This window comes from Cebus imitator, unplaced genomic scaffold (assembly GCF_001604975.1).
Source record: "Cebus imitator isolate Cc_AM_T3 unplaced genomic scaffold, Cebus_imitator-1.0 Scaffold66, whole genome shotgun sequence".
Classification (NCBI taxonomy): domain Eukaryota; kingdom Metazoa; phylum Chordata; class Mammalia; order Primates; family Cebidae; genus Cebus; species Cebus imitator.
Window position 1 is genome coordinate 3813861 of NW_016107381.1, and position 13897 is coordinate 3827757.

Consider the following 13897-nt stretch of genomic DNA (forward strand, 5'->3'; position numbering starts at 1 on the left):
AGGTTGCAGTGAGATAAGATCACGCCACTGCACTCCAGCCTGGGCCGCAGAGCAAGACTCTGTCTCAAAAAAAAAAAAAAAAAATGTATTTAGTGCTAGTGAAGAACTCAAGCTTTAATTTTAGTATTTTAATTAATTTAAATGTAAGACAAAAGATTTTCCTTTTCTCTTTCAGCAAAAGTCTCAGCCATTGCTCGTAATGTGGGTACATGACTCTATAACCAATGTAGGGGGACAGAAGCGCTTAACTTAAACTTAATGGTTTCCGTAAACAGTTCTGCCACTTGGCTTTTCAAAAGCAGTCTGTGTGCATGTGAGTGTGCGTTGCAGAGAAAGGAAAATTGTACCACCTAAAGACGTTGCAAAAGCACAGCTGCAGGCTGGGGTAGAAACTTCAGAGCAGTTGTAGAGATTACTCAGACCTCTTCTAGTGAAAACAAACCAAACCAAAACAATTCACCGCGACCACCACAATGGCTTGCTCCCCTTGTGCACTGCTTACCACAAGGCCATTGGAAATTCAACAAATAAAGTCCTTACTTGTGATTATCTTGGAGCCATAGTTTGAGGAAGACTCTATGGAGCACTAAGATACCGGTGGGAGCCTTCTCAGGCTCCCAGTAATAATAAATCTTAATATAATATAGCTTAATAACTTTCATGCCTTTTTATTTACTTTCTCAAACCAGAGAAACATAGAAGAAAAAACAAAAAAAAAATATTTTTTCAGTGAGAGCAAGAGAGAATTGCTTGAAAAGTCTGCTTTGAGCCAAGTCTGCAGGCCCAAGACTCTCAGCCACATATTTATTTTAAACACTGTTATTTGGTTTATGTTCTGTGGTTCTGACAATGATACTGCAGCTTCTTCAAAGCCAGGAGAGCTCTGTGGAAGCAGGTTAGACAAGAGGGTTTCAGCCGAGAGGACCCCTAATGGCTTCCTCTGGGCTCCCACTCTATGATTCACACAGGTGTCTTTAGCTGACTTTAAACTCCAGTTGTCATACAGGTTCCAGATTGACTTGGCCAAATTAATAGGTGGGGTTGACTCTCTAGGCCATAATCCACTCAGCTGAAGGAGAGGACCCTTCTAATTCTAAGCCCAGCTCCCTGGGCCCAGACCACCAGCTTTCCCCAGTGGTTGGGTGCTGATCTCTTACCTGCAGGTCTCAAACCCGCTGCTCAGAGCTTTCTCCATCTGGGCCATTGTGGGCAAGGTGCTATTGAAAGCCTTGCAGAGGTCAGCTGCCTCCGTCCGAGAGATGCTGTAGCGACCATTTTTCTCCACGTGGTATACACCTTCGAAGCGGCAGGTTATATTCAAATCTGTGGGAAGAAACAGAAATGTCAGGTTCTTTTGCATAAATAACTTGGAGACAGTTAGAAGTTTGCTTTAGGACAGACTCCTTAAAAAGCCAAACTTCTCTAGCAGCCAGAATCTTTGAAATTCACTCCAGCATCCCAAAGCACCATAGCATTAAGCTCAAACCTGAGATAAGACATGGTAAAATAGTGTCACACTTATGTTCTCTCCATTGCTTGATGTGCAACAAAGTTTTTAAAAAGTAAATGATTTAATTTTGATTATTGATGTCACACAAACTTATGGTAAACTTACAAAACACAAGAAAGCAATGAAGGAAAATAAGTCCACCACTACAACAACTATAGCAAACACTTTTCTGTATCTTCTTCTAGTTTATTTACTGAATGCACACATTCACATGTGCACACACACACACACACACACGTACTTTATGCATATATACATAAAGTATGTATGTACACACACACAGACACACACATATATATACTCACACATGTGCTTGCATAATTGAAATAGTACTGACTAGACAGTTCTAGATTTGAGGGTCCTTTTTCCACTTAATCTCATGTTATGAGCATTTTTCCACAATCAAGTGGTATCTCTCCCTGGCTTACAACGTCTAAGAGTTTATGTTTGCACTCGGTATAAATGTTCTTATCATGGCTAAAACCAACATAATCTGGCTCCTGGCTTCCTCTCTAACCTCAAAGTAGCTTGCTCTGCTCTAAGCACAAAACTTTCCTTCAATTCTCTCAGAACCTTTGAGCGCCTTCCCATTCTGGAACACTTGTATCTGCCTTCTTCTCTGCCTGGAATGTTCCATCCTCAAATGGTCACATAGGTGGTTCATTTTTTTGGTCATTCAGAATTTTAACCCCACTTCACCTCACTTTAGAATGCTCTCCTAAACACCCTTAGCTTATCCCCAGTCTCTCCCTCACCTCATTTGGATTTTGTGTCTCCACAACAACGTGTTCATTGGTGTGTGTGGTTACTATCTTTCTCTCCTTCCCGGAATGAAAGCTCTGAGAAAGGAAGGGCCGTTTACCTGCTTGTGGCTGTTATCCCTAACCCCTACAACAGTGCTCGGTAGAGAGTAGATGCTCAACAAGCATGTATTATACAAACAAATGACTCATTGGAATTTCATCAAAAACACACTTTTAACATATTGGCAGACCCAAAGCTTGTCGTTTGCTCTCAGAGTTAACGGCATTGAAAATGAAGCCTAACTGCTATCAACTGGGTAGAAAATTATTCAAGACAAGTACTTTAGTGAATTTCGTAGACATCAATCTCAAATTTCAGTAAAGAGGTAGAAATAATCCTGTTCTACTTGATCCTGTGTAACAATCTCAAAAGACTTCAAAGGCCTGATTGAAAACTCCTAGGACTATATGATCCCCGGTTTATACTTGAGGAAACTCCACACAGAAGAGTTAAGTCATTGAAACTATCCTGGTGAAGCTTGATTCCTCCTGAACACTTCCTTGGGCCTCAGTGACAGTCCTTCTCTAAGGAGACATGTTAACATTGTCTTGGGACAATGACCCAGGTACCTGGCCAGGCATCACTCTTTGTTGCTAGTTAAGAACCAGGTCTGGAATCAGACAGAACTGGCATTAGCCCAGCTCCATCTCTTCCTCACACAGGTCTAAAGGTGGGTAGAAAGGTTCTACTTATTTATCAAAAAGAAAATTGAGGCTCAGGGAAGTGAGTTGCCCAAGGAAGTGAGTGAATACTTCTATCTAGAGCCTATAGTCTCCTTCCTGAATCCCAGCTGCTCTTTTCTGTATTTCTGAGCTGACAGCGATAGGAGAGGAGACCGTATTACTACAGCATCCCTGGGTACCCAGTACCTTTGAGATTCTGTGTTACATAGTCTTCACCAGAACCCTGAGAGGTGAGTTTCATGTATGTGTGTATTATTTATGGGTGAAGCCCAGAAAAATTAAATGACTCCCCAAAGTCACTCAGCTCTTAAGTGGCAGAGCCAGAAATCTCAGACCTGTTTAACATCCAAACTCATGCTTTGAACCTCTTTCCTATGTACCCAAGTTTCCTTTTCTATCATTAGCACAACTGAAGAAAGGAGAGTGGAGCACTTCAACAATTGTTAAATAACGACAAATGTAGAATCACTATTACTGAATTGTGAGGGCAACCATTGCCTTCTCCTTCCTGAGCAGGAAGCAGGTCCCAACCACTAGGAAACAGTATCTAACAAATGCAAAATGAGATAAGAAAACTGTTAAAAGTCTGCATTATCTTCCTTGATTCTGAAAATAGTAAAAGAAGAAACAAGAAATGGAACTTGAAAAGACATAAACCAATGTCTATTATTTTTCCTTTCTTTTGTTTGCATCATTAGCACCTGGGGGAAAAATAGCAACTAGGTGAAATGGAGAAAATGTGTTTTTGCAGTTCACTGTCTTTCAAGCCTAATGGTGTCCTCTTAAGTCACTCATGTAACACTTGGCTGATGGGGCAATACGAGCATAGAGAAGGAAATGCACAAGGCTCTTTTGCAATACTATTTGTTTTTACTAACATTTTCAACTTTGACCTCAGTTGGCCAGCCTTAAAAGGGAAACTGTCAATCTGCATGACAGACCTTCCGGGGCCTCTCTTAGACCAGCACACAAAAGGAAAACAAAGCATTCCAATTAGGTTCTTGAAGATAAGGCTGGTAGAGGAGCCTCCAGTTCTAGGAGAGGCAAACTACCTGTCTGCCCCTGGCCCAGGTGGCTGCTGTCACTCTCAGGTTAAAAATCAGCTCTGAAGCATGGACAACAATTGGAGCTAAATGGTAGTTTCTTTCTTATTACAGTCAATTCTGCCTTGCCACCTGGCAGATAGAATATGCAAATGTAAGAGGAACAAATTGAGGCTGAGATTTTTCAGTAAAATCCCTTGAGTTTCATATCCCACAGCCAATGTAACTTCATTGACAATACATACATGCATTGTGTGAGTGTGTCTACATGAGGGGTCTTCAAAAAGTTCTTAAAAAATGTGTGTTATGAAAAAGCTATACACAGATTTCAATCTTTTGCACCAAAATAAACTCACACTAACTTGCTATGTCTGAACCAGATCTAGTTTGAGGCACTAACAAGGATAAGATTGAAAAGATCCTCTCTCAGAGCAACATGAATTCTGCTAAAATTAAAGCAAGAACGCCCATCAAATTTTTTGGTGGAGCTTAGGTGGAAGAATGGCAAAATCATTGATGCCTTATGAAAAGTTTATTAGGACAATGCCCCCCCCCCAAAAAATAAGCAGCTTACAAACAGATAACTTGTTTGAAGAAGGGATGAGATGGTGTTGAAGATGAAGCCTGCAAGTGATATGCCATGCACATCAATTTGGGAGAAAAAAAATTAATCTTATTTGTGACTTAAATGAAGAGGACCAATGATTAACAGCAGAAACAATGGCCAGCATCATAGAGATCTCAATTGCTTCAGCTTACACAAATCTGACTGAAAAATGAAAGTTGAGCAAACTTTCCACTCAATGGGTGCCAAAATCATTGCACCCAGTTCAGCTGCAGCCAAGAGCTGAGCTTTCAATGGAAATATTAAACAAGTGGGATCAAGATCGTGAAGTATTTCTTTGAGAATTGTAACAGGAATTAAAACATGGCCTTACAAGTGTGATCCTGAAGACAAAGCACAATCAAACGAATAGCTACCAAGAGGTGGAAGTGGTCCAGTCAAAGCAAGCAGGCCAGTCAAGAGCCAAGGTCATGGCAGCAGTGGTTTGAGATGCTCAAGGCATTTTGTTTCTTGACTTTCTGGAAGGTCAAAGAATGATAACATCTGCTAATTATGAGAGTGTTTTCAGAAAGTTAGCCCAAGCTTTTGAAGAAAAGTGTATCAAAAAGCTTCACCAGAGAGTCTTCCTCCACCATGACAATGTTCCTACTCATTCCTCTCATCAAACAAAGGCAATTTTTTGAGAATTTCTATGGGGAAACTACTAGGCATTCACCTTACAGTCAGAATTTGACTCTTTCTTTTTTTTTTCTGTTACCTAATCTTTAAAAATCTTTAAAGGGCGCCCGTTTTTCTTTAGTTAACAATGTAAGAAAGACTGCATTGACATGATTAAATTCCCAGAACCCTCAGTTCTTTAGGGATGGACTAAATGTCTGCTATAATAGCTCATAACAGTGTCTTGAACTTGATGGAGCTTATGCTGAGAAATAAAGTTTATATTTTAAAACTTTTATCATTTAATTTCATTTTTCCATGAACATTTTGAATTCTCCTCATACTCATGTGTGTGTATGCAAGTGAGTGTGTGGTTGTATGTGCATGTGATCAGCCAAGACAGGATGAAACAGATAAACTCAATCTTTAGCCTTCCTAGGCGTGAAGGCTTAACAGGTCCTGACACATTGTGGATATCTGCAAAGGGCTACTGATTAGATGAAGAAATCCTATGCAAAGTAAAAATGCTACAGCGTACTTTTATCTTAATCTCAAGAAAAAGTCCAACTCCTAACCCTGATGCTATTTAGCCACTTAGGAGTTGAAAGAATGGTGTCAAATACTTCATTTCAGGTCAACTGTCCTGTAAGTGTTCACACTCCTTCTCCTCTAGACTTAAAAGGAACCAACACTTTCAACGTTGTGTGTCACTCAAATCCTGATAATTTATGAAGACATTACTTTTTTATTATTATTATACTTTAAGTTCTGGGGTACATGGTAGAACGTGCAGGTTTGTTACATAGGTATACACATGCCATGGTGGTTTGCTGCACCCATCAACCCATTATATACATTAGGTATTTATGCTAATGTTATCCCTCTCCTAGCTCCCCAACTCCCAATAGACCCCAGTGTATGATGTTCCCCTCCCTGTGTCCATGCGTTTTCATTGTTCAACTGCCACTTATGAGTAAGAACATGCAGTGTTTGGTTTTCTGTTCCTGTGTTAGTTTGCTAAGAATGATGGTTTCCAGCTTCATCCACATCCCTGTCAAGGACGTGAACCCATCCTTTTTTATGGCTGCATAGTATTCCATGGTATATATGTGCCACATTTTCTTTATCTAGTCTATCACTGATGGGCATTCGGGTTGGTTCCAAATCTTTGTTATTGTGAACAATGCCTCAATAAACACACATGTACATGTGTCTCTCTAGTAGAATGATTTATAATCCTTTGGGTGTATACCCAGTAATGGGATGCTTAGCCAAATGATATTTCTAGGTCGAGATTCTTGAGGAATCACCCCACTGTCTTCCACAATGGTTGAACTAATTTACACTCCCACCAACAGTGTAAAAGCATTCCTATTTCTCCACATCCTCTGCAGCATCTGTTGTTTCGTGACTCTTTAATGATCGCCATTCTAACTGGCATGAGATGGTATCTCATTATGGTTTTGATTTGCATTTCTCTAATGACCAGTGATAATGATCTTTTTTTCATATGTTTGTTGGCTGCATAAATGTCTTATGAAGACATTTCAACAGATTTCCTCAATATTATGCAAACCCAAATTATTACCCCAGAGGGTATTCATAATACCAACAGCAATAGCAGTGGCTAATAAATATTGTGCATTCATTATGTATATGTCAGGCACTCTTTTAAGCACTTTAGAATTATTTACTCATTTTATCCTTAAAACAACCCTATGAGGTGGGTAATATTAATATCCCTATTTTCCAGATGGACAAACTAATACACAGAGAGGGGAAGAAATAAAGAAACATACCCATATTCCCAATGAAGTAGAGTTAAGGTAAGGCTAAGGCATGAATAGCCATGGACCACAGAACACTGCTGACAGAGCGCCTATGTCTCCATGCTGTAAACCACTGCAGAGACGCAATACTCCTCAGATGTCTGTGTGTTTCTCCTGAGAAACAGAGACCTCTGTGATTCAGGATCCACTTTGACTCAAGAGGCTAATACTAAATGGTTGATTGCATCGCTCAAACAAGCCTTTCCAGCTGGAAATAAACCAAGAATGTTTTCCGTTGGGCCCTCTGGTCTCCAATAAATCTCCTGTATCATGTAATTAATAAACTGTCCCAAGTCCCTCCCTCTGAGAGATAAATAGGCTCAATGAAAAACACTGACAGTTTGAGGCCTCTTTTGGATTCAGAGAGGAAGCTTCCCATGTGAGAAATCCACTGGGCCTTTAGAATGCTCATGACTATAGGACTGTGGGCAGCACAGAGGGGTCATGGAGACCAGTGTCCCAGTGTCTAGGAACCTTATTTCCCAACCCACATGGGAAGAGGTCTGCTAGAGAGCTGTGAGGAAGGCTAGATAAAGGAGCTCTGCAAGAAAGTTTATTTGTTCTATAAAGCTAGTCTCTAGTGTCAAACTTTTATGAAGGTCGGTAGTTCAACCTAGTTGGGACCTGCTCAAATCTGGTTCAATTCCTGACCCTGCCACTCACTTCAGGTGACATAGGCTGTTAGTTACTTAACCTCTCTGACATTCCACCTCCTCCTTGATGGGATGACAATGCTAACCTGTCAGGGTTTATGGGACTATTAAATGAGATAAGGTATGTCAAACACTTGATATGGTGTTTGACACTTAATAATCAGAGCAAATGGGCATTGCATACTTATTAGGTGCCTTATGTCCTTCAGCTAATATAATTCTCATAAAAATGCTATGAAGTAGGCACTATTGCTAAACCCATTTTAGAGATGAGGAAACTGAAGCACAGAGTGGTAAAGTCATTTGCCCAATGTCATCCAAGTGGGAGAGTCAAGGTTCTAACCTCTGTGCTATGCTGCCTACCACACAGGCTCCTGGTTACAGGTACTACGCATTCCCTTCTGGATAAACCCCTAACACCGTTAATCTCATCTATACTGTTCCATAACCCTCAGACCAAGGGAAATAGATCTCTAATAAAATCATTCCAGCACATTTCAAAGCTTTGTCTAGATTGTAGAGCCTGCAGGAAATAATAGCTTCTTGGTCCACCCCAGACATTTCTGAAGTCGTAGAAAATCACAACAACATCTACTGGGAAGAGAGTACTGTGTTATTTTCACCCACATTACCATTATCTACATCTTCCCAAACTTTCCTGAGAGGTGAATGGGCTGATTCATGGAGTAGCTAGTATTGCAGCTGGGCTGCAAGGGATTTTCAACATGGAATCCAGGAGCTGGTCTTCAAGATGTCCATGGACCCTTGAGATTATATGAAAGATTGTGTGTGTGCGTGGGTGTATGGGTGTGTCTGTGTGTATCTGTGTGTGTTTAGGTGGGGCAACATCTCTGGGTTTTATTGGCTCTCACAGAAGTCTGTGACACAATCAGGGAAAAAATTACAAGAAATTATTATCTCTACGGTCTCTTCAGTAATCAGAAATTCCAGTATTCTGGAATTTGGAACTTCCCGGTGGGCTTCGTGACAACAGAAATGGTATCTCCCTTCTTCACAATTGTATCCCCAGGACCTAGTACAGCCGCCCATGGTAGGCAAATGTTGAATGAAATAATGAATTAATAAATGCTCTCTTTCGGCCCTCAACCCCCAACAGGTGGCAGACTTATAGGGGGCAAAAAGATCACCTACCAGGTTCCTTCCCCACATCATCTCTGAAGAATCACCAGCTGGTCTTTGCTGAGAGTTCCTTATTGGACACTTAAAATGTCTTTAACTTAGAACTTTGCTTCTGTGAACATTTGCTGTCTTCCCTAAAGCAAATGTTTCAGAGGCCAACTTTTAGTTTTGTAACCAGCTTTATCTGTCTGATGTGCAAGCCATCATCTCAGCAACAGGCATGGTACGTTCACATACCATCACAGGGCCATTTCTGAGGCCAAATCTCCTAGGGAATGTGGTAAATCTTCCCATATGAAGATCACTGGAAGACAACCTACAATTGTACTGTGCCCAAAGAGAGGGCACTGTCAGTTCTCCAGATCAGATGTCTCCAGATTCTGCAAAATGAGTTAATTTGTTTTCTGACATAAGCCACCCAGGTGTACCTGGTCCCTGTTTGTCATCTCTTCAGGAGGGATGAGGCAGAATTAGAGTTTTGGTCCCAGATTAGGCTATCTGTAAGGAGACGTTCTTTTATCATGAAGATGAGAATAAAGCTAGGTCCTGCTACTCAATTGTGTTCTAATTCCTGCAGCTCCTGGTCCATGATAACCACAGTGAGCACTTAGTGAGAGCCTAGTCTGGGTTCAAGGTATTCAGCACTTTACACCTAATAATTCACTTAATTCTCCTAACAATGCTATGTGGCAGGTATTTTTATTATCCCCATTTTACACAAGAAGTAACTGATTCATTGAGAAGATGTAAGTAACTTGTGCTAGTCACTGGGGGGCCTAGATTTCAGACTGGGCGATCTGGCTGATGACTTTCCAGTGTTAAACTGCAGCTTATGCACAAGTCAGACACTGAAACTATAGGAAGCTCACTTACCCTTCATGTGATTTTTTTAATAAAGTGTGTAGATGTGATCATGAAAGGAGAACCCTAGAGAGAAGAATTTGAGCTTATTGAATATTATTTTAAGATCAGAAGTCCCCTGATTCTGGACCACAAGACAGGGGCCATTACCAAGGTCTGGTAAGGCTTCAGTGGAATAAACTTCACTGATGAAATTTTCACTCTTTCCCCAGAGAGATTCTGAAGTCTTGATGTTGGCTGGCTTTCCCCAACCATGGGTTGACTACTTCTCTCTGATTCTACCTGTTGGTCTTCCCATCATACCCTTGGGAATTTAGAGAGCCCAAACTTGGTCATAGGCCCCAGATCTCCTGCCTTCTATAGCCTGAATGCTCTCTCTACAGTTAGGCAGGGCACTTAGGAGAGGACTCCAGGACTCAGGATTGGCCCAGGGTTGGGTCACCAAAGACACAGACAATCCTTGTGACATTTTGCAGCCAAACTCAAAAATCTAGACTGACCAAGCTAAGGCTCCAGGTTGATGCAGCATGGCTTTCTGGGTGGACTGCACCCAAGGTGATTGAGCTCCTGCACATACAAACCACTTGTGCAGCCAGAAGCACTGGCAAGCTCTCCAAATTTTTCATTTTTACAGCGTTTATCATTAAAAAGCCAGGATTCTATTCTTGTCTTTTGATTTGCTAAGCTCCTGTCCAAAACAGATTGCACAACTCATAAATCTTACTGAGCTGGTTCTGATCAGAAGTAGGAAAGGAAAAGAAAAAACTTTTTGTTGTTTTAAAGCATTATTGCTAATTGGATTATCTACTTTTAAAGCCAGGAGGGACAATGGGAAGCTTCTAACCAATTTCTCTTGTGACATAGGAGAAAATAAAATTAAGAATAACTGAGCATGCAAGTTATATTAAAAAAAACAAACAGAATCTCGGTTCATAATTGCAGATTCCCGACTCCTACACCAGTGCCCTTGCTACTGACCTGTCTTTCATGACAGGTCTGAACAAGCTGTTCTCAATACAGCCACAGCACACTGTCTTAATAGGACATGAAGAAGTCATTCTGTTCTTCATTTGTTCGAAGTCTTCAAAGCCCAGAAGTTTTCTTTTTCTTTTTCTTTTCTTTTTCTTTTTTTTTTGTGATTTCACCTTTTTTGCGCTGGTTTCTTCCCAAGCCCAGAAGTTTTCATCTTGGAGTCTTTCTAGCTATTGTGCCCTCTGCTGCCCCCCAGGCCTGCCAGTCTAGCAGGCCAGCAGCCTTCCCTCTGCCACCACTTCACTCGCTCCCATCTCCTGATGCCCATGTGATGGGCTCCTGGTGAAAGGGTGTATTGTTCAGCATCCACTTCTGAATGAGGCCAGAATCACACTTGGTGGCCGAATCGCCTTTGGCTGCCCAGTGCAGACCATGAGTCTTGAGTGACTCAATCTCTCCCGGAATTGCCCTGGAGGCGGATGAGGGTTTAATGAGCAGAGAAAACAGTCATGCACAATCATACCCAGAGAATTTCCTCCAGAATGTGCCCTGGGTTGCTTTCAACTGAGCTATTCATCACTTGGCACTTAGAAAGGCAAGACACCCCAACATCTTGGTGCCTGGCTGGATCCTCTGATCTCTCTGCCTTTTTTCCATGGAGCATGGAGCCTGTCATTGCAGCCAATGCTGAACCAACAGGGGCCCATCACATTGGAGAAGAATCCCAAGGGTTCTCTTAGCTGTCACCCTGTCCCTTCAGCCAAGGCCACCAAATGACCAATCCAATGCACAGTCTAGAAAGCTCTTGGGTTGTTTTGAGAGTTTGGAGAACGGTCGTGTCCCTGCCTCCTAATGGGATGATGGGGACTTGGAGAAGGTGAGAATATGGAGAACTGTTTAACCCCTCACTCCTGGTCCTGGATCCAAGAGTCTTTCTGGCAAAGGGAAGTGTGTGTCCCAGAACTGTTGCTTCACTGCACCAGAATTCTGTAACACCTGGTAGCCTTTGACGAGTGTGTCTTCAGGGAGAGAAACCACAGCGCGCACTCCTGTGTGTTGCCATGGTGATCAGGAAATCCTCTGGCCTCACAATCTTTGTTTTCTGCTTTTCGGAGCTTATTGATTTAGCAGATTGACTAGCACAAATCCAGGATGTGGTAAATGAAATGAAAAAGCATCTTGGGGCCCACATAGGGTTTTCTTGTTGCAAGTAGAAAATAAGGTTGATCCATTTGATTTTGTCACTGTATTTTGTTTTTCTGGGTAGTTGCAATGACTGATACATCACCTAATCAGTATACAGCTTCTGCTACTGTCTATAGCTGGCATTTTGTGGACCTGGTTAGCTTTAGTTTAAGGGAAGACTCTCATAACAGTTGAGATAGGCTGAGAAACTGTTACTCACAAGTAATATCTATATTTCGGGGGTGATTAATGGGTTGCTGACATGTCGATGAGCTAGCGGCCCCCATCTGGGAGTAGGACGCACTGGTTCTAGCCTTACTTCTGTTAATTATAAGCTAATTATGTGACCTTGAATAACTTACTATAGCTCCCTGAGGCACACCTAGCATTCCTACCACCCAGGATGAAATAAAAAGTTATGAAACTTTTGGAGCTTATGGGATAAAAACGAGAGGGTTGATGTACATACCTGGGACGGTATTAAAATCTCAGAAAGCTGCTCAAAAACCTCATATGAATTAAGACACATTTGGGCTTCACCCTCAGCACAACAGAATTAGAACGGGATTAAAGTACATCAGGCTTTGCTAATCTTGCCATGTAGGAGTTTCCTTCACCAGTTATAAAGCACAGTCACATCTAAAAGCAGCCTTGTGAGGCCCAGATGACAGGTGCTATGGACCCATTTAACAGATGAAGAAACTAATGAACATAAGTTTCACAGACTCAAAGTCTCATGGAGAGTTTGATAAACCCAGATCTCAACTCAGATTTTCCAGTTTTGCTAATTTTCTCCATTCCCCTGTGGTGCTACCTTTCCAACTTGGGGTGTCAACAGGCAAATGAGACCAGTGGCAGCACTCAGAGAAAAGATTGGTGGTTTTCAGACTCTTCTTCCTCTCCCTGTCATGATATCTTAGGCACAACCACAATATTTTAAATGGTTAAAAATAGAGCTAATGGGCTGGGCATGGTGGCTCACGTCTGTAATCCTAGCACTTGGGGAGGCTGAGGCGGGTGAATCACCTGAGGTCAGGAGTTTGAGACCAGCCTGGCCAACATGGTGAAACCCCATCTCTACGTTAAAAAAATGAAAAAAAAAAAAAAGAAAAAGAAATGGAGCTAATGGGGGCTGGAATGAGGACGGAAGGGCAGACCCAGAGACTCAATCTACCAGCTGCTCATTCTCATCCAGCACCCACCCTATCCCATCAATGGTCCTGGCACCCACCACAAGGCCCTAGGAGTCTCGGTGGAAAAGTCTGGAAAATACTGTAGTAGGGACCAATCAAAGTGATGATGGCCACCACTTAGAAAATCCTGCAATGGACCAGGAGCTCTGAAGCATTTGGAAACCTAGAAGGGTAAGTTATCCAATGAAACAGACATGCAAACAGATACACAGAACAATTAGCACTGCTCAAATGCTGCAGACCAAATGAAATACATTGTGCAAAAATGCTATCCATGATTCAGCTTAGTATTATCATTTTTGTATTTTTCCCCTCAGTATCAAGAATACAGTTATCTTGCAACTTAAAATTTTCTATAAAGATTGTCTCTAGTTCACTCTGCAGAGCAGATAGCAAAGTCTGAGTTTCCAATCCTACTCTAAGGGGACTGGGGCTAGGTAAATAGTGGAGTTGGTCAGATTTATACAATCAAAAATTGCAGTAAGACTTGTTGTCCTAGATCATAGAGCCACCCAGATGGAGAGAAGCAAAAGGCCACCGTCAATTCCACCAGAGCCCAACTTCAACACACAGCTCAGGGCATCTCCAAATCTGATTTTTTTTCCTCTTGCCTATCTCTTTTAGCATATCCTTAAGTGACAAAGAAAAGATTCTGGAACGTATGGAGCCGCTACTTTGTGTCAGATTGTAGTCTATGTGCCTTAACAGATGCTATACCTTGAGAAGTCAAATTATCACCCCCATTTGACAGATGAACCAAGTGAGGCTAAGAGTACAAACCACCCAACATCCTACTATGAAC

General features: G+C 41.7%; 1 protein-coding gene across 12 annotated transcripts in view; it reads right to left on the reverse strand.

The window, feature by feature from the left end:
* The window catches only part of CD44 (CD44 molecule (Indian blood group)), a 94453-nt gene that overhangs the window by 54744 nt on the left and 25812 nt on the right, over positions 1-13897 (reverse strand). For all 12 annotated transcript variants that reach the window (XM_017530524.2, XM_017530522.2, XM_017530523.2 and 9 more), the window contains exon 2: positions 1158-1323. In XM_017530524.2, coding sequence (XP_017386013.1) covers positions 1158-1323 — 166 coding nt within the window. The remainder of the gene's footprint in view (positions 1-1157; positions 1324-13897) is intronic.